The sequence below is a fragment of the Pteropus medius genome, unplaced genomic scaffold (assembly GCF_902729225.1).
Source record: "Pteropus medius unplaced genomic scaffold, Ma_sr-lr_union100, whole genome shotgun sequence".
Taxonomy (NCBI): Eukaryota; Metazoa; Chordata; class Mammalia; order Chiroptera; family Pteropodidae; genus Pteropus; species Pteropus medius.
Window position 1 is genome coordinate 20,025,609 of NW_024349801.1, and position 18,982 is coordinate 20,044,590.

General features: G+C 37.0%; 1 protein-coding gene and 1 pseudogene across 10 annotated transcripts in view; both read left to right on the plus strand.

Moving 5' to 3' along the window:
* Nucleotides 1–18,982, plus strand: part of MYO5A (myosin VA) — a 157,087-nt gene that overhangs the window by 92,166 nt on the left and 45,939 nt on the right. For all 10 annotated transcript variants that reach the window (XM_039889014.1, XM_039889012.1, XM_039889015.1 and 7 more), the window contains exons 15-23: nucleotides 1,001–1,162; nucleotides 2,390–2,487; nucleotides 5,356–5,442; nucleotides 5,531–5,639; nucleotides 7,962–8,173; nucleotides 9,088–9,244; nucleotides 12,516–12,755; nucleotides 13,742–13,990; nucleotides 16,813–16,906. In XM_039889014.1, the coding sequence (XP_039744948.1) occupies nucleotides 1,001–1,162; nucleotides 2,390–2,487; nucleotides 5,356–5,442; nucleotides 5,531–5,639; nucleotides 7,962–8,173; nucleotides 9,088–9,244; nucleotides 12,516–12,755; nucleotides 13,742–13,990; nucleotides 16,813–16,906 (1,408 nt within the window). The remainder of the gene's footprint in view (nucleotides 1–1,000; nucleotides 1,163–2,389; nucleotides 2,488–5,355; nucleotides 5,443–5,530; nucleotides 5,640–7,961; nucleotides 8,174–9,087; nucleotides 9,245–12,515; nucleotides 12,756–13,741; nucleotides 13,991–16,812; nucleotides 16,907–18,982) is intronic.
* LOC120580966 (uncharacterized) lies at nucleotides 14,583–14,701 on the plus strand (annotated as a pseudogene).

Here is an 18,982-nt window from a genome sequence, read left to right on the forward strand (position 1 = left end):
GGAAGCAAGTGTAAACTAGTTTTGATTTGTTCTTTTAGAAGTACTAATTTTAGAAGTTTAATATTTGCGTTGTATGTTTTGAATAGAATTAGTTTTGTGGTAATACAGTAGAGAGTTGTGTTTAGTGTATGTGTGTTGTATTTTTTTTTTTCTAATTTTGCGGCCTCTAGCCAGATTTACAACTTGAATAGGAATTAAGGTATTATAAACTTAACAGAAGGTATCTTAATTTATATTTTTTCACCATAAAGAAACCTTATGTTGCCACATCTAATATCAGGGAGCACATGCATGAATTGCAACTCCATCGAATACCATTAATATTTTTTCATATTGCTAACCTTGTAGAACACAAAATTTATAGGAATTATGCAATCAAGTTGAAAACAAATATGAAAGCTTACAGGATAAGGACAGGGTCTTTTACTTATTTCCCCCTGTAATCCAAATTATTTTCTAAAAATTATTATTAATTCATAATTATTTTTTAAACTTATAATACTATAGAACTAGTTCATGACACCCTTCCTGCTGAGATTTTCATGATTTTTTTTTAGCAATTGCTCACCATTTGAATTAGTGGGCAAACAAATGAAACATGGTGATAAAACATTTCATGGAATTGAGGTAATAAGATAGGACTTTCAATTAGTATTTTGCTCATAAAATCATTGTAGTTCAAAACCAGTAATATGTTTAGAGTGGCCAATTCCTACGGATTAAGATTTCAAGTTTTAGTGGGGTAGTTTTGATTTTATTTCCCCCAAACATACTTGTAGAATTATTGCATTTTTCCACCTATATTTTTGTAACATTTATGTCACCTTCCTCTCATATTTTTTGGCTTCCAACACAGATATTGATTACTTCTGGAATGTGACTCTGAAAGGGTTTACTTAAGGAAATCACTATGGATTACAGATCTTCATAATGTTTCTGTAAAGGTTTACATTTGAGTTTGGGTTTAGAGTTTAATTTCCTTTTATTGTTTCTGACTCAGTTTAAGATGCTACCAGAATTATTTCAAGATGATGAGAAGGCCATCAGTCCAACCTCAGCCACCTCTTCAGGGCGCACACCCCTCACCCGCATGCCTTCGAAGGCCACAAAAGGCCGACCAGGCCAGACAGCCAAAGAGCACAAGAAAACTGTGGGGCACCAGGTGAGTTCAGGGAAGCCCCTGCTGTGCTTCTTCCTCTCTGGCTCATCTGAAGCCTCAGGTCTTCCCCCATCAGCCTCCCAGGTAGGATCTTCAGGTGAGAGGAGAGAGACTAGATCTTTCAGTGTGAGAACATGTAACACCATCCTCACCTACTCCCCTCGACGTAGCTTTAGACCCATGACTCTGCTTAAGCCTTTCCCAAAATAGTTTTCTCTATATCTTAATTCATCCACTGCGTACCTCCCTCACAGTCCACTGCTGCCTTTGTTTTGTTCTCAGGTTGTTTCCTCTCTGGATTTGTACAGAGCATCAGCTCCTTTAGAGTGGGAACAGACCCTCCCCTTGCTTTGATGTCTTATGCTCTGTGGGGAGTGGGAAACATTATACACATGCTTAGTGCCTGAACAATGGGCAGGGGCTTCGGATGGGAAGCTGAGCACCAGTTAGCTTGTTTTCTTGTGCATGGGACCCTGTGCCTAGCGCAGACAGAAAGAAGGGCCTGACGTGGGTCCATAGCCTCCAGTCCCATATTTCTAATGGTAACCCCTCTCTAGCTGTGCCTCCCATTCTCCCACATATTTCCTATACTCTTTTAAGTCGTCTGCTACTTTTTTCAGTATCTTAGAGCAAAACTCCCACTGTAATGATTAAATGACCTTAATATTCTTAAAACAAGGTTATATTTTTAGTCAAAATTCTGAGTTCACAACAGAAAGCTACAGAAACCTGTATTAAAAGGGAGGCGGGAAAAGTGAACTCTAATGTAAATGGTGGACTTTGCCTGAAAATGATGTGTCAGTGGAGGTTCATCAGTGGTAACAAATGTCTCACTCTGGTGAGGGATGTTGATAATAGAGGAGGCTGAGCCTGTGTGAGGGCAGGGGATGTATGAGAAATTCCTGTATCTTCTCTTCAATTTTGTTGTCACCGTGCAATTGCTTTAAGAAAATAAAGTCTATAAAAAAAGGAGGGTGGGTAAGGAAAAGGGATGGGAGAGAGTGAATGTATATTTAGCAGAGTAAGCATGTAAATGGTAGAATTTAAGCAAATTATAACCTAAAACCCTAGGCTTCTTGTATAGTAGCAGCTCCCCTTCTGAGGGTGGGTCAAGTTCATAGGTAGCCAGGTCATCTCTACTACTGTGATTAGAAGAAAATTTTAAATTGTTTTACATCATCTTTGATTTTGACAAAATGTTGATGCCCCTTTTTACTCTTTCTCATGCAGTTCCGAAACTCCCTTCACCTGCTTATGGAGACCCTCAATGCCACTACCCCTCACTACGTGCGCTGTATTAAGCCTAATGACTTCAAGTTCCCATTCACGTAAGTGTTTCTCATCTACTGAATTTAAAAGTGTCCATATCTCACAAGGATTACCAAACCAATAGAAAGAAAAAATATTTGGGTAAATCTTCATGTCTTATAGAGGGACACAACTAGTTATTAGAGTTTTTTCAAATTTTTCTTTTTACCTTTGACCCCCGTTACCCATTTCTCCCATCCCCTCACTCCACCCCTACCTCTGGCAACCACCAATCAGTTTTCTGTATCTGTGAGTTTGGATTTTGTGTGTCTGTGTGTGTGTGTGTTATTTTGTTTTGTTTTTACATTTGCCATATAAGAGATCATATGGTATTTGCTGTTCCAAATACCATATGATCTCTTTTGAGTTAGTGTTTTTGTTTTCTTTGGATAAATACCTAGAAGGAGAATTACTGGATCATATGGTAGTTCTATTTTTAATTTTTTGAGGAATCTTCATACTGTTTTCCATAGTGGCTGCACCAATTTACATTCCCACCAACAGTGTACAAAGGTTCTCTTTTCTTCACATCCTCACCAACACTTGTTCTTTCTTGTCTTTTGAGTAATAGCCGTTCTAACAGGTGTGAGGTTATATCTCATTGTGGTTTTGATTTGCATTTCCCTGATGATTAATGATATTGAGCATCTTTTCAAGTACTTGTTGGCCACCTGCATGTCTTCTTTGAAAAAATGTATATTCAGATCTTTTGCCCATTTTTTAAATCAGATTTTTTTTGCTATTAAAGTTGTATAAGCTCTTTATATACTTTAGTATTAACCTCTTATTGGATACATGATTTGTAAATATTTTCCCCATTCAGTAGGTCGTCTTTTGTTTTGTTGATGGTTTCTTTTGCTGTGCAGAAGCTTTTCAGTTTGAAGTAATCCCCCTTGTTTACTTTTGCTTTTGTTTCTTTTACTTTTGGTTCCAGATTTTTAAAAAATCATCACCAGAGACCTTACCACCGGTGTTTTCTTCGAGGAATTTTATGGTTTTAGGTCTTAGGATCGAGTCTTTAATTTATTTTGAGTTAATTTTTGTGTATGGTATAAGATAGTGGTCCAGTTTTCCCAACACCGTTTATTGAAGAGACTGTCCTTTCCCTATTATATACTTGGCTCCTTTGTCATAAATTAATTGAGTGTGTATTTGTGGGTTTGTTTTTGGGCCCTCTCTTCTGTTCCATTGATCCATGTGTCTGTTTTTATGCCAATACCATACTGTTTTAATTACTATAGTTTTGTAATAGTGTTTGAAATCAGGGAGCATGATGCCTCCAGCTTTGTTCTTTCTCCAGATTGTTTTGGCTGCACTTTTTTCAGTTTTGTTCTCTTTTTAGAATGTGAGAACAAATTAACGATTGGCCTTCTGAAGATTTAAAAGTTGAAGTTAACCAACCATTCCTAGTTTTATTGTCTATTTTAAATTTACTTCAGTTCAAGATCTTTTGGAGCTTTTGTCAATTTGGACATTAGTAAAAACCAGAGCTGGGTGGGATAAGGCTGCTTTGACGAAGGCTCAAAGTTATCCCTGCTGCTGTTCATCTGTTGAAACCATCAGAGAATGTCTTCTTTTACCAAATATCTTGTCCTACATCAAATACCATCTATGAAGGGAAAGAGTTTTTTGTTGTTGTTGTTGTTGTTTTCAAAACAGAAATACTTCTGTAATTTAAAAAGTAATGCATATACACTGTATTTAAGAACTGGGAACCTCTTCAATTTATATTTTCAGGAAATACAAAATAGTAAGAAAATAAATGAAAAATGATTCATTATATCCAGAGAGATAATTGGTATTAACTGGCCAATATTTCTTCCTACCCTGTTGTATGTATGGGAAGTGGGGAAGTGAGGGAAAGAGACACTAATTAAAGGGAGGGGCTCATGCTGTAATTGCTGTTTTGTATCTGCTTTTATCTTAATAAACTGTGGGTGCTTTCTCTCACTCTACTGTGTATGAGTACTCGTTTCCCTACACCCTTGCCAATCTTGGCCTCTGAAGACTTTTGCCTTAGACTGCAGGGCAGTTCTGAAAGACTTATATCCTTCTCGTTGCCAAGAAGCCCTTTCTGGAGGAAATGGGAAGCAGGAAGATGGTGCCACACCCTGCGCCTCTCTCTTGGACAGCCCTAGAGGCTGTTACTTCTCATCGGCCAAACCCATATCCCACCACCAATAGAACTCTTGAGAAGATAGCACAGCAGAGGCTTGGAGGGCTCTCTTAGAGCTTAGCTGGGAGAGAAAGAGCAGTGATCACCCAGCAGGAGACAGATCTTACCACTTCCTCTTTTAGGATCAATTTAACATTATGATGCCATTTTTCTAGAGTGAAATAAACATAAAATATACAAGATATAATACAAAACAAATATTTTTCATTTATGTGGACACTATAAATGCTTAGTATATACACACCGAATTGAATAGTTTTTAGAACACCAATAATTTTTAAAAGAAATAACTGAAGAGAGCATATTTAATTTGTTCTTCTTGTTAGAGAAATCTCCAGAGCTGGCCAGTCTTTATTCCAGCGGAGCTATGTGTGGTGAGCTAAAGAATTATGAGAATGGCTAGTGAGGCCAAGCCATGTAATGTATGTGCAAAGTACAGAGGAAATTTGAGTTTTTGAAAATATGCTCAGTGTCATTTCTTATAAATTTGTGGTATGAACAATAGATAATATTTATGGTTCTTTATTTTTACTGCTAATTGTCTCCTCCCCACTCTCCCATGGAGTTTACCATTTTGATCACTGTCCCAACCTTTGAATACTTTCTTTTCTAATTTATTCATTTGGCTCTTTACAGAAGAATTTAATCTCCGGAAATTTGTGGCTCTCGCCAGGTTTCTTTGTGTATTAATGATTTTCATTCTTATACGTAGGTTTGATGAGAAGAGGGCGGTGCAGCAACTGAGAGCCTGCGGTGTCCTGGAAACCATTCGCATCAGTGCAGCAGGTTTCCCCTCACGGTGAGCTTGGCATTTTTCAGATGTGAATGATCCTAATGGGAGAGGTTCCCAGTTCTTTAAATAAGCTAACATGAGTTTCCTTTTCTAGGTGGACTTACCAAGAATTTTTCAGCCGCTACCGTGTCCTAATGAAGCAAAAGGATGTGCTGAGTGACAGAAAGCAAACATGCAAGAATGTATTAGAGAAACTGATACTGGTAGGAAAGATTTTCACTTATCTTTATCTGAGCCAGTTATGGCCAAAGGCCTTGTGATTATAACCTTTGAAAGCCCTGCAAGCCTCCAAATACTACTAATCCAGATTGTATAAGGACGAGAGGATAGAGGAGCACACTGTCTTGGAGGTTGAGGCCCACCGTATTTAGGATGCCAGGACTGACTAGTGAGGATGATAATTCACTATCAGGAAACAGGATAGTGATGCCTAGACACAGACTAGGGACACGTTCTTTTTAGAGTTTTATCATTATCAATAAAAATTTACCTAGTACTTACCTATGGAAGAGACCAGGCCAGATGCTGTGTGATTAAGAAAAAAATTGGTCTTGTCCTCAGGTAACATAGTCTATCTTGGAAATTAATGCATTTTAAAGATAAGTATAATATACCTTAGTGTCTATCAAATGCTGAGTGAGTGAGACAAGAAATCAGAATAAGGCAAAGCCGCATCTGCAATGGGAAAGAAGAACAACTTCATGGAATATGTGTGTTTTGAATCGGGCCCTCAAGAATAGGTAAGATTGTATAAAAGTGGAAAGAGAATATTCTAATAGGGAGCATGTTATGAAGAAGTAGGAAAGCATAGAGTTTGCTCAGAAAACAGTAAAGTAGTTTCTTTTCAGTATGAGATTGGTGTATGGGACACTAGGAAAACATTTAGGAAGCCTAAGTTGGTGTTTGGAGTCTTGCATTCCAAACTAAGGAGTTCTCTAACTTTAGAATGCATCAGAGTCACCTGGAGGGCTTGTTAAAACACACATTGCTGGGCCCCACCCCCTGAATTTCTGATTCAGTAGGCCTGAGATGAGCCCGACAACTTGACAACTTAGGTTTCTAACAAGTTCCCAGGTGATGCTGATGCTGGTCTGAGGACTACACTTAGAGAACCGCCGATCTAGGTTGTGGAGAATTTAAGATTCACAACAGCTTCACATGTTTGACACTAGTTTGGATGGATTACCTCATTCTGAGGTAGTTAGTCATAATTACTAGCTATTAACTAAATGTAATATTCCTTCATAATAATAACGTTTTTTTCTTTGAAATTGCTAAGACCACTTTCTTAGAAATGTGTAAAAGAATCTGGTGCTTTTTTGGTTTGGCCCAACTCCTTTCTAACTTGGGTTCAGATGGGAATATAGAGAAGAAAGTAGGGAAGGTTCTGCCCTGACCTCCTTCCCCAGACCACTTCAGGTCCCTGGTTTGGGGTTTGCGGGGCAGAGGTACAAGGTAGAGTGCAGGGATGGTATGGAGTGGAGTGAAGCTGAGATGGGACAGGGAGGAGAGGGAGCTACTTTCTAGCTCTTTTATATGTCCAGCTAGGCTCCCTATGTAAATTTTATTGATTAAAATTGAAGTAACTTTTTGATTTTGTAGATATATGTAAAGATTTCTGGTTTTCCAGTTTCATGTACAGGGTACGAGATATCTGCGTACACTGAAAAGTAATTTTCTGTTTTCACAATTTCAGATCACAATAGTGATTATAAATTCCGCTCTTCTTTTGATACGAGAATGGTTAATAACTTGTATGTTTCTAGATAAGGTGGATCAGAATTCAGTAGATCAAATATTGCACACACATCTATGTTTGCTCCACTCTGCTTATAATCAAAAGTAAATGAGCTTTACTTATAATCAAAAGTAAAAATATAATCATCTATAAACATAGATGATTATATTTTTATTAAAGGAATTTTGAAATTTGTACAAGGATTTTAAACACGTTTATAGGGTTTTATTTGTTTATTTTCAGATACTGTTGATAAAGTCAAGACATAATGACAAACTTAACTCTTAATATGAATATGCAAAGGTTTTTTTGTTTTTAATATTTACTTTCTCTGCGTAACTTCCTGCCTTATTCTTTATACTGGTGTTTTTGTCCCTTCAGCTTTTCTCATGGAGCATACAGCCCGATGTAATCCTTACAGCCTGGGTCAGTCAGAGGGAGTGTCAGCATCTCCATTTCCTTGAGATATTTAAAAAACAAACAAGCAAATAATAGCTGTTTATAACCCAGAACCAAGTTTTTGGCCTCAGATAATAATTCCAGGTAGAATAATTCTGGAAAATAATTCTTATTAAACTGCAGTTTTCCTTAAAATCCCTTCTATTTGCTCACCTTGCATAGGATAAAAAAATCTGGCTCCATTAGTTAATCATGATGTAGCCCAACTTTTAGCTTATAGATTCATCCTTTTACTGATTCTGCTTTTAGGCATATTTTTTCTCTTTTAAGATTTTATTTATGTGATCATTATTTCTATTTCTGAATATACAATTTCTTCCAAAAACAGGACAAGGATAAATACCAGTTTGGTAAAACAAAGATCTTTTTTCGTGCTGGCCAAGTGGCCTACCTAGAAAAGCTGAGGGCAGACAAGCTGAGGGCGGCCTGCATCCGGATTCAGAAGACAATCCGCGGGTGGCTGCTGCGGAAGAAGTACCTGCGCATGCGGACAGCGGCCATCACCGTGCAGAGATACGTGCGAGGATACCAGGCCCGATGGTAGGTCTCCTGGGGATCAGTGCTCTGTGGCTCATGGCTCCTAAGATTAGAGGTTCCATCTGACTCATTGCCCAACCTAGGACAGTTGTGGGTGGTCATCTTACCTGAGAAGGCAATGCCTCACCTCTTCTTAGATTCAAGGAATAACAAATTAACTCATAAGATAGTTAATTAGAATAAAATTTCATTCACCCTTTCGAGTGATTTAGGTTCATTCTCAAAAATTATAAATTACTGTGTATTCATGTCCTCAGTAATTTTTATTTTTTATACTTTTATATGGGTTTGAAGAAATCATCTGTGAACTAAAACAGTCATGAACATGAGCTACCTAACAATGATTCCATTGAGGAGCTTTCAGAAGCAATTAACTGAGAAGGGCTTTATAGAACTACACTTCAGTGTGATTACCTATTAGAAAAATTTTAATTTAGAAATATCAGTAGAAATGAATTAATGATAAAGACTTTATGTCCAAACAGATTTCAAAAAATATCACACATTAGCAATGAATGGATGTAAGAAGCTGGTGATAAGTAAGTGTGGGGTTTCTACGCACAGCTGGTCTGCTGTGTAATGGAGACATAGCCTGGGATAATGAGCGTTGTCCTAGAAAGAATGAACCTTTATGAGTTTCACTCTCTTTATCATAAAATCAGGTAATATGGGGCATCCTACTTTTCAGGGTTAGGGAAGGCTCAAATAAGATAATGGATGCAGAATTATTTTGGGGAACTATGAATTGCTATACAAATATAAGAAATATAAACGTTGATTTAACAAGTACGTTATTAGAATAGTAACATGAAAGTACTACTTATTATGACAAAGATATTAGTGCTTTAAATCTCTAAAAAATATATCCCTGGGTTTTTCTGATGACCGACAAGTGCACCACTCTTTTCTTTGGCCAGCTATGCTAAGTTCCTGCGCAGAACCCAGGCAGCAACCGTCCTTCAGAAGTACTGGCGTATGTTCATAGTCCGAAGGAGGTACAAGGTTAAACGAGCTGCCACTGTTGCTCTTCAGTCTTATTTGCGAGGCTACTTGGCCAGAAATAGGTATCACAAGGTGAGCCATTATTTTCAACTTTGTTTATTCATGCCATTAACATTAATCAAATGCCACATCTATACAAAGTCACCACAGGGGCTCCTTATGGATGTAGGAGCCATCTGGAGACAACCAACATTTAAAAAATAATTTTAAATATTAAATAAGTACATATATTTACTAACAAGACAGTGGAAAAAGAAAATTTACCTCCTTTTTCTCCTCTTGTCTGTGTAATTTGAAAAAATATTGTATGAGTTTCCTGTAGTTGCTATAATAAATTACTACCAACTTGGTTGTGTTTTAAAACAACAGAAATTTATTCTTTCACAGTTTTGGAGGCCAAAAATCCAAAATCGGTATCACTGGGCCAAAATCAAGGTATCAACAGGGCTGCACTCCCTCCAGAAGCTCTAGGGGAGAATCTGTTCCTTACCTCTTTCAGCTTCCGGTGGCTGCCAATATTTCTTTTGTTTGCGACCACATCACTCTACTCTCTGCCTCCATCTTCACATCATTGTCTCCTCTGTGTGTCTAACTTTGCTTTTTTTGTCTGTCTCTTATGAGAATATTTATGATGGATTTAGAATAATCTAGTATAATCTCTTCAACTCAAGATTTTTAATCATATCTGCGAAGACCCTTTTCTCAAATAAGATAACATTTACAGATTCCAAAGATTAGGATCTGATATCTTTGGGGGTCTTTATTCAGCTGACTACAGTAAGCTTTGACTAGATCAAATATATGATAGATGGGTAGAAGATTGTTCCAAGAAAGAAATAACCTTGGAATAATTTACCATTGTGAAAAGGAAATAAATAACATTAATGTAGTTAAACTTATATTGATTGGAATATGATGCTGTAAAAGTTTTTGACAAATAATCTTTATATCTAGCAATAATCAACATGACTATAGATAATGGATCACCAGGTTGATCTTCATCATCACCTCTGGCAATATATGATCTAGTTGAAAGGTTTTTCTCTTTCATTTTGGCAAGATTTTGAGTGTATCCTTTAGAAAATCCAGTCTGGATCTTTGTGCTTTGTGGGCACTACTGTTAGAAGGAGCATCAATACAGTGATTTGAGGAACATGTCTCTAATCACAGGCAGTATGTGGTGTGACCTAGGTCCTATTCATGTATGTGTTTTACTTTCTTTTGAAGTAATTTTAGACAACAAAAAAATTGGAAAGCTAATGAGGCTTGAATTAGCATGTTACTGTGTTTTAAAGAAAATTTGAAGACAGCTACTACAGGTCTTTCTTTCTGCCCATGCCAGCTTTATGGTCTGGTATTCTTTCTCTACAAGCATGAGCTTTCAGGGAGGGAAACGCCTTATTAAACTTGACCTTTTAGATACACCAAACTGCTGACCCTTCCGTTTTCCTCACTGCTCTCCTCAGCAACATCTGAATGGGGTTTTAAGACAATTTGGTTTAGCAGTAACAGGCTCTGGCCAGCTCATCTCCCACTCTGACGATACAGTGGGGGTGGCAGGTAAGAGGTTAGCTCATATATAGGCCAAAAGCACCTCATTATTGTTCCTTCTGGCTCTGCCTCTAATCCAAGCTCTCCTTCATGGTACTTGAGAGTCTTTAAGGTAGAGAAGTTTTGTTTAATTTCTCTGACTCACTAATGGAAATGAGATTGAGAATGAAATCTCTAATTATATACTGTTTCCATCTGACTGAAGCTACGGAAATGGACCAATGTCTGAATATACATGGAGAAAGGAAATGGAATAGGAAAATGGGCATTAATAGCTTTGCCACTGTGCCACTTGAGTTTTAAAGTGTGAAAGCCTTCAATTTACCATCACCGAGTCTTGTCCAGTTGGTCACTAGTCATCTGGATAAAACAAGGGGCTCCCTTGGGATTTTGATATTTAGGGAGAGCTCAGGATGCCCAGCCTCTCTGCGGTGTGATGCACAGTGACTGCACTTAGTGAAAACTGAAGGCTACCCTTAGCAATAGGAAAACAGCTGAAGGAGGCAGCCTTGAGTTAGCTAAAGATGCTATTAGGATCTGCTAAACACTTATGTTTAGTTTGTACTTGATGGTTTAAAATTTAACCACTTATTTCTTAAATGTATTCTTTAAAATGGCACATTTTTTCATTATTTTTCTCAGGTACATAACCTAAAAATAGGAACTATTCTTTTCATGATTCTATTAAACTGCTATCTGTTTGAATAGATGGTTTCAAAGATGCTTACATTTAAGAAATGTCGTAAGAGATACATTATATCCATTTGTAATAAGCATTAAAAGTACTTAATCAAGTGCATACATTTAAATATCATTTATGTCATATAAGAGTTGTTCATAAAATCATAGACTTAGAAGGACCTTAGAAGGTTTTGTTAGTTCAACTTTTATAAATTTCAAGAATTTCTTCTCCATCATTCCTGGAAATTGTTTATACAATCTCTGCTTGATAGTCATTAGTGACAAATCCACCTTATAAGGTAACCTTTTTTTTTGTTTTAGTTATTTATAACTTTAAGGGAATATCTTTTTTAAAAAATATATATATAACAAAGTCAAATTTAGGGTCCAAGCCAGCCAGCCCCAGACCTACTTCATTTACTTCACTTCATCTTAGTTTCAGCCTTCCTTTTAAAACTTTATTCATACTTTCTTTGAATCTTGAAGTGGATTCTTGCTACATTTGAAATAGTAATGGGAAATCCTCACTAGAATGGTATTCTTCAAATAAGGCGATCAAGAGTGTCATTTTTCTGCTTTTGGGGAAAAATATTAATAAATCAGTAATAAAGTTTGCAGTATTCCAAGTGTTAGCCTTTATAGCCAGCTTACTGGCCATACCCCATGTCCTCAAACATAGACCTACTGCACAGTGAGATGGTATCAGTAGTAAGGGTGATGGGTCTTTTATTTTAGTAGCATGTAATTCACAGGATACCAAGTTCTGTTCATTTTATAGACGATCACATGTTACTAACAGACATTATATACTGATAGGAAACCTAATGGTTTTTTTCTTTCTTTTTGGAAGTTTTCCTTTTAGTAATCTGATACCTTTTATTTAGACAGCTTCTACGTGTGTACTCTGATTTAAAAAGTAGACTTTTAAAAATAATTTTGTGCTTCCATATATTTGTGATGCATATAATCCACATAATATATTGTTACTTCAGCTTTCGTGTCTTTCCCTTTAGGTAATATATGTATTCTTGGCCTGACAGACATAAGTTGGTAGAGTTGAACCTTGAGTCTGGTCCAGGGCTTGATATTATGCACTTATCCTTCTCTGCAGATACTTCGTGAGCACAAAGCAGTCATCATTCAGAAGTGGGTCCGGGGCTGGCTGGCCCGCACCTACTATAAGAGGAGCATGCATGCCATCATCTACCTCCAGTGCTGCTTCCGGCGAATGATGGCCAAGCGCGAGCTGAAGAAGCTCAAGATTGAGGCCCGCTCCGTGGAACGCTATAAGAAACTCCACATCGGCATGGAAAACAAGATCATGCAGCTGCAGCGCAAGGTTGATGAGCAGGTGGGTTTTAAACAGGAGCCCTGAAAGTGGAGAATGCCTGAGGAAATTCACTGGGGTTCTGTTCAACGTCGTCTCCTCTTGACCTTACCTTTCAGACCTAGCATAAAAATAAAATGATAATGACAGTAATGAATGTGAAAATAGTGACAAACTCATAGGTAAGACTGTAATGTCAAGGACTAAAGCAGGAAATTATTTTTGAGAACAAAGCTAGATTTACTAACACTCCAAACTTTTATGACTGAGAGCCATATTGTGCTTAATCTTTACAAAGCTTTTTCATCATTACCATTTATTTGCATGTGGTATACTGTTTCTTTTGCAGGTGAGTTATTAAGCACTTATATGGCAAAAAAATTAGGAAGATGTTCATGCTTCTGAGAAATCTACAGCCTATTTGCAAAGATAAAAGTTTGATTTCCTAGAGATAGTTACTAAGTATTTTAGCACATGCAAATGATATAAAAGTAATTAGTAATATGTAAATACTAAGAAGGGCACAGAAAAACAAAATTAAATAGGGCTCATCAGAGGAGTTTTCTGAATGGGGAGAGGAGTTATCAGATAATAAAGAGATTTGTAAGAAACTTGAGATTTTGAAGCCATTTTATCATTCTTATGCATCACCTGGCTAGCACATGGCATTTACTGGCACATTGATTTGTTTTCAAAAGCAAGATTTTCCTATTTCTGGATTAAGAATCAGGAAATTAAGAATTTTCTGTGGTAGCTTACCTTTTGACTACGGGGAAAGCACATCTATATTGCTCATCGTGTGAAACAGAAGTAAAATTCCTGTTCTCTCTTTGTACCAATAAGAGGGTATTGATTGCATTATTGTAAATGTTGTGGTTAGAATTTTGGTTAGAGACTACATCAGTACTGTGATCATATAGCACGAATATGTTGAATAAGCCTAGTTTTCTCACTAAATACCTTTGATGGTGTGTATATTTACTAATTTTTACTTATGTGTGTGTTTAAAGAACAAAGACTACAAATGCCTCATGGAGAAGCTGACCAATCTGGAAGGAATATACAACTCTGAGACTGAGAAACTACGAAATGACTTAGAACGTCTTCAACTAAGTGAGGAGGAAGCTAAGATTGCCACTGGACGGGTCCTTAGTCTACAGGAAGAAATTGCCAAGCTCCGGAAAGACCTGGAACAAACTCGATCAGACAAAAAATCCATTGAGGAACGTGCTGATAGATACAAACAAGAAACTGAGCAGGTAGGAAGGAACTAATATTCATATCCCCATTTACTCCTTTCACAAAAGAAATGTGCTGTCACATTGACTTGTCCCTTGTAGCTCAATGCTGGTTTCAATCTGAGCTGAAATACAAATTTCAGTTGGTTGACTGTTCATTACTAGCGTTTTCCAAGCATTTGTTCCACATGATGGATAAGTAGCTGTAGGTCTTTAGTAGAATCTTTTGATTCCAATGAGAATATAAGAAAAGCAGTATTATAAGAAGAGAATTAATGGCCAAGTCCCTACTTTACACTGTTCTTCTTTAAATTTGTAGATCTAGATGGAGTGTAGAATCCTAGAGTTAATGTGATTAAGAAGCGAGACAAACAGTGAACTGTCAGTACTGTCTCTAGTTGATACTAGAGACCTTTATGGAAACTGGCATTAAGGTTGTGATAAGTATAAGAGGAAGAAATCCAAATAACTGTACATAACCAAGAGCCGCTATGCAAATAGAACCAAAAAAGAAAGAAAAAGAAAGAATGAAAGGGAAAAAATCCTTACAGATTGATCAGTGCTTCCACACTACAAATTTGTATTAACTTATGTCAAAACTTTACTAAATACAGTCTATGGCCATGCCACCCTGAACGTGTCCGATCTTGTCTGATCTCGGGAGCTAAGCATGGTCGGGCCTGGTTAGTACTTGAATGGGAGACCACCTAGGAAGACCAGGTGCTGTAAGTGTTTAAAAAAGACACTTTTTAAAAATACCTTAAGGTTCTCAAGCAGTAATGAGATGTATTGTTTAAATAAAATAAAAGTACCTCAGCATAAAGCTTACTGGGAAAAGCAGTTTTCAGAGATTCCACTACATGAGCTTCTTTAAAACAGAGTTGACTCTGTTGGCTGTAACTATGGACGAGAACCCCAATATGCTATTTCTGTGCTAACTTCTGAACGTGGCTACAGCACATGGCGTGAGAAGCTTAGATTCAATTCGGGTAGGATAGTGTAGCTAATAAAATTGCAGTCCTTCCATGGTATTCAGAGTCCTAATAATTTCTCCTATATCTCTAGTACATCTGGACTCTGTATATGGAAACAGCAATGCCATTAATATATGTTATTTTGACATGGCAAGCTTGTTCTGTCAGAATTCAAATATACATTCAAAGAAATACTTTTGAAGCTAAAGACCAATCTCTCTCTCTCTCTCTCTTTTTCTCTCTCTCTCTCCCCGCCCCTCTGTCTCGCCCTCTCTTCCTCTCTCATATCCTGAGTCCACAGAAGCTTTCCAGATTCCTCTGAATCTTATAGAGTATTTAAGCTTGGTAGGATTAGTCTCTTTTCCTCTTTAAAGTCAAGTCCATACCTTTCTAGTATGATAGAATAGTACATATAAGCGGATTCACATTTCTCCTTCCTTTTTATTATATTATCTTCTGCTTTTCACAGGGATAGGTATAGGCACTATCACTAATTCTTTTGGATAGAGTGTAGTAATGGGGAAAAATGAAGAAATTTCACTGTGACAGCCCGCTTCATGGTCAGGAAAGCTACATTATCAGTTAGCCTGAGCAAGGAGCCTAGAAGGTACACTAGAACTATGGTTCTTAACCAGGAGGAAATTTTTAAATATATACCTGCCCAGGCTCTAGGACTGTGGGCTAGGCACATGTATTTGAAAAAGCACCACAGGTAATGGTTGCACTCCCCTGACAAAGTGCAGCTTCTTTCAAGAGCACGTAGAGAATTGAGGCCTTTACTTTGAGGGCGAATATTTAAGGGCATATCAGTATGGAGGGAAGAGGCTGGACCTTCAGAAGGAACACCTTCTGGACCAACTTCTGCCATGACACAGTGTTGTTATCTAATTCCCTGTTCTTCAGGGACCTTTAGTCACAGAGCCTTCTTTCTCTGTCTCTGAACTCCTGATACTTTCTCATTATTATTAAAGCTATCATTTTTAGAGCTTCTTGAATTTAGGCTTAAAGAAAGGAAATTCAGATTTCACTCACGAGAAGCACAGATTTTATTCCAAAGGTGAACTACTTGAATAAATTATGAACTTTGCAAAGTTGTCTTTGATTTTGATTTTTGCTTTCTGGGAATCCTTATCCAACCAGGAACTGGAAAATTAAAGTTCACTGCTTTTTAAAAAAATTGTGATAACATATTCATAATATAAAATTTATCATATTAGCCATTTTTAAATGTATAGTTTAGTGGCATTAGGTACATTCACACTGTTGTAAGGTCAATACTTAAACATGGACTCAAAGGACTAGTTCGCAACATTATAAAACTCTTAAAGGGGGATGAAAGTGAAGTTCTCTTTTTCTAGACAGAAGTCTTCAGCAAATTTCCAGAACCAAAATGCCCTTCATATTTTTCTTAACCTCGTCAGTCTCCCAACTTGAATCATAGATTCATATAAGCTTTGTGCTAGGCCGATGAGAGGACATTATCCTTGCTTTAAGAGCAAATGCTTACTAGGTGCCAGGCAGTTGCTAAATGCTCAAAGTTCAAAGTAAAACAACAACAGCAATCATCTTTGTCCTCCAGGAATATCTAGTCTATAAGGGAAGTAAAAGTAAATTATTTATAAGGGTTATAAAGAGGCATATACAGGGTTCTGTAGTAGCCTAAAGGAGAGACATCTATTTGGAGAGAGTTTTTAGGAAGGCTTTCTGGAGCAGGTAATGCTTGAGCCAAGTTTGAAAGATAACTAACTAGGCAAAGAAATGAGGCACAGAGATGTGGAAGGAAGGAGTGACTGCCATGTGGTCTTTAAACTTAGTACCAGGCTTCATCTGTCTATTGCAGCCACCTCAGTTTATTGTTTCATTTTATAGCTGGTATCAAATCTGAAAGAAGAAAATACTTTGCTGAAGCAGGAAAAAGAGGCTCTCAATCACCGTATTGTGGAGCAGGCCAAGGAGATGACAGGTAAGGCTCACATGAGCTCAACCTAGTGCGTGGCACCCAACCTCAAACCAAAGTTTTATAAGTTACAACTTCACTTAGAGCTTAAATATTTTTTAAAAGTTGAGGCTCTCATCAGTAAATCTATAAAATTCTAAGAGGCAAGCACTCTAAATATTTTGGTTGAATTAGTTGGTGAATAATTAGTTGGTGAAAATCTGATCTCTTTATGTACAAATGTGAACTCATGTTTAGTCAATATCACATGTAATTTAAAAACTTAATTGTTCTGCATGTATGATTTATCATTTATGGCTTATAGGATTCCTGTTGATTTAGGAAGAATTCTTGAGCTAATATGTATCTGTGTATATGTGTCTGTGTTTATTATTTTTATTTATTTTTTGCTAAATCAGTGGATATTATTCTCCAAAGATCAGCCTCTCTTTGCCACCAAAAAAGAACAACAATAAAAACACTAATTTTTTTAATAGAGGACTAATTAGATGTCGACATTTATTCTATTTGCTCTTTGTGAGAGATGAAAATGATGATAATTTATAAGGGATCCACAGATACATAAACAAGGGATAAGAAAATATAGATCTAAACTAGAGTAATTGGTGATAGGCGTGGAAAGGAAGAGATGGATTGGAATGAGGGTATATTATATAAAAAGAATCAACAAATGTTATCATTTTTTGATGTGGTATTCAAAAAAATTAAAATGTTCTAAAGTTTCGATATGAGATATCAAAACAATAATGGTGTGTTATTAGTAATGAGGAAATTGAGGGGAAAAATAGTACCCGTCCATGAGGAAAATTAATGAGATTAGTTGTTAGAATGTTAATTTTTGGATGTCAGCTAGGGCCTCCAGATAGAGATGCTCTGAAAGCAAAATGAGATTAAAGATAAGAGAGAGAAAGAAATGAGCCTTAAGGTACCCATTAAAGCTATGGTAATAAGAGAGCCCTCTGTGCTTTCCCCCACACTGCCCCTTTTCTCATAATTAAAGGAATTAATGTAAAAGAAAGAAGAAAATATGGAATAAAGCCTTATAAAATAACCATATGTAAGGGATACGGTGAAAAAAAGAAGCCAGAAAGGAAAATTAAGAGACGAAGGAAAAAACATTCATTGAAGACATGAAGAGTTGGCTACCAGGATGTAGAATGTGATGGAAGGATCCAGAATGATGAGAATACTTCTAAAAATATGTAAACTGTTATTTGAAACCGAACAATAAGAATAAGGAAATAACAATGGATTTACCTAGGGAAAATTTATCTTCAGTGGGCACCAGAGTAGCAGCTATGACAAGACACTTGCAGCCCTGGCCCTCATGGACCTGACAGAGAAAGAAATGGTGAAGCAATAGAAGTAGGCAGAGCAGATGAGAATTTAGCCACAAAATAAGAGGATAAAATGGGCCGTAGTGGTAGGAAGCTTGATACTTATAAATGTGACTGGTTGGTTCATTGATTTAAAACATATAGCTGAGATTTGAGACTTTTTTACTTTGCTTTATCTGCAGTCAGGGCTCATCTCCAATCCCCAGATGCCGTCCTCAGCAAGTGCAAGCCACTGGCAACAGTAGAGGGCAGAGTGGCTAAACAGAAAGGTCAGGGTTCTCCCAGCAGCGCACAAATGAAGTAACACAGGTTGTCAGGCATGAGGATCTAATCTGGTTAGAAATAAGGAAGTAATAGGGCAGTGAGGGAATTTAGAGTGCTGGAAAACTAAAATAGAACCTGGGAACTGAGATGAGTGGAGAGAGGCTCTGTAGAGTAGGAGAGCTAGATCCACTGAGAAGCCACTGTTCCCTCAGACTTGAGGAATAACTCTGATTTTTTGACAGAGTCCACTAATTTGGACAAAAGAATTTTATGAATAGCCTGAAACAGAATATTATTAGAATAAAAAATACATACTTTTCTTACTAGACAATGACTATGGAAGTTTATCAAGGATATGTTATACCACACAGTGAACAAGTGGCACAGGTGTATAGTACATGGAAGAACTCAGTAGATGGTTGTTGTTATTATTAATAAATTATTTCAATTTTTGGTCATGATATTTTCTCTTTCCCTGCAT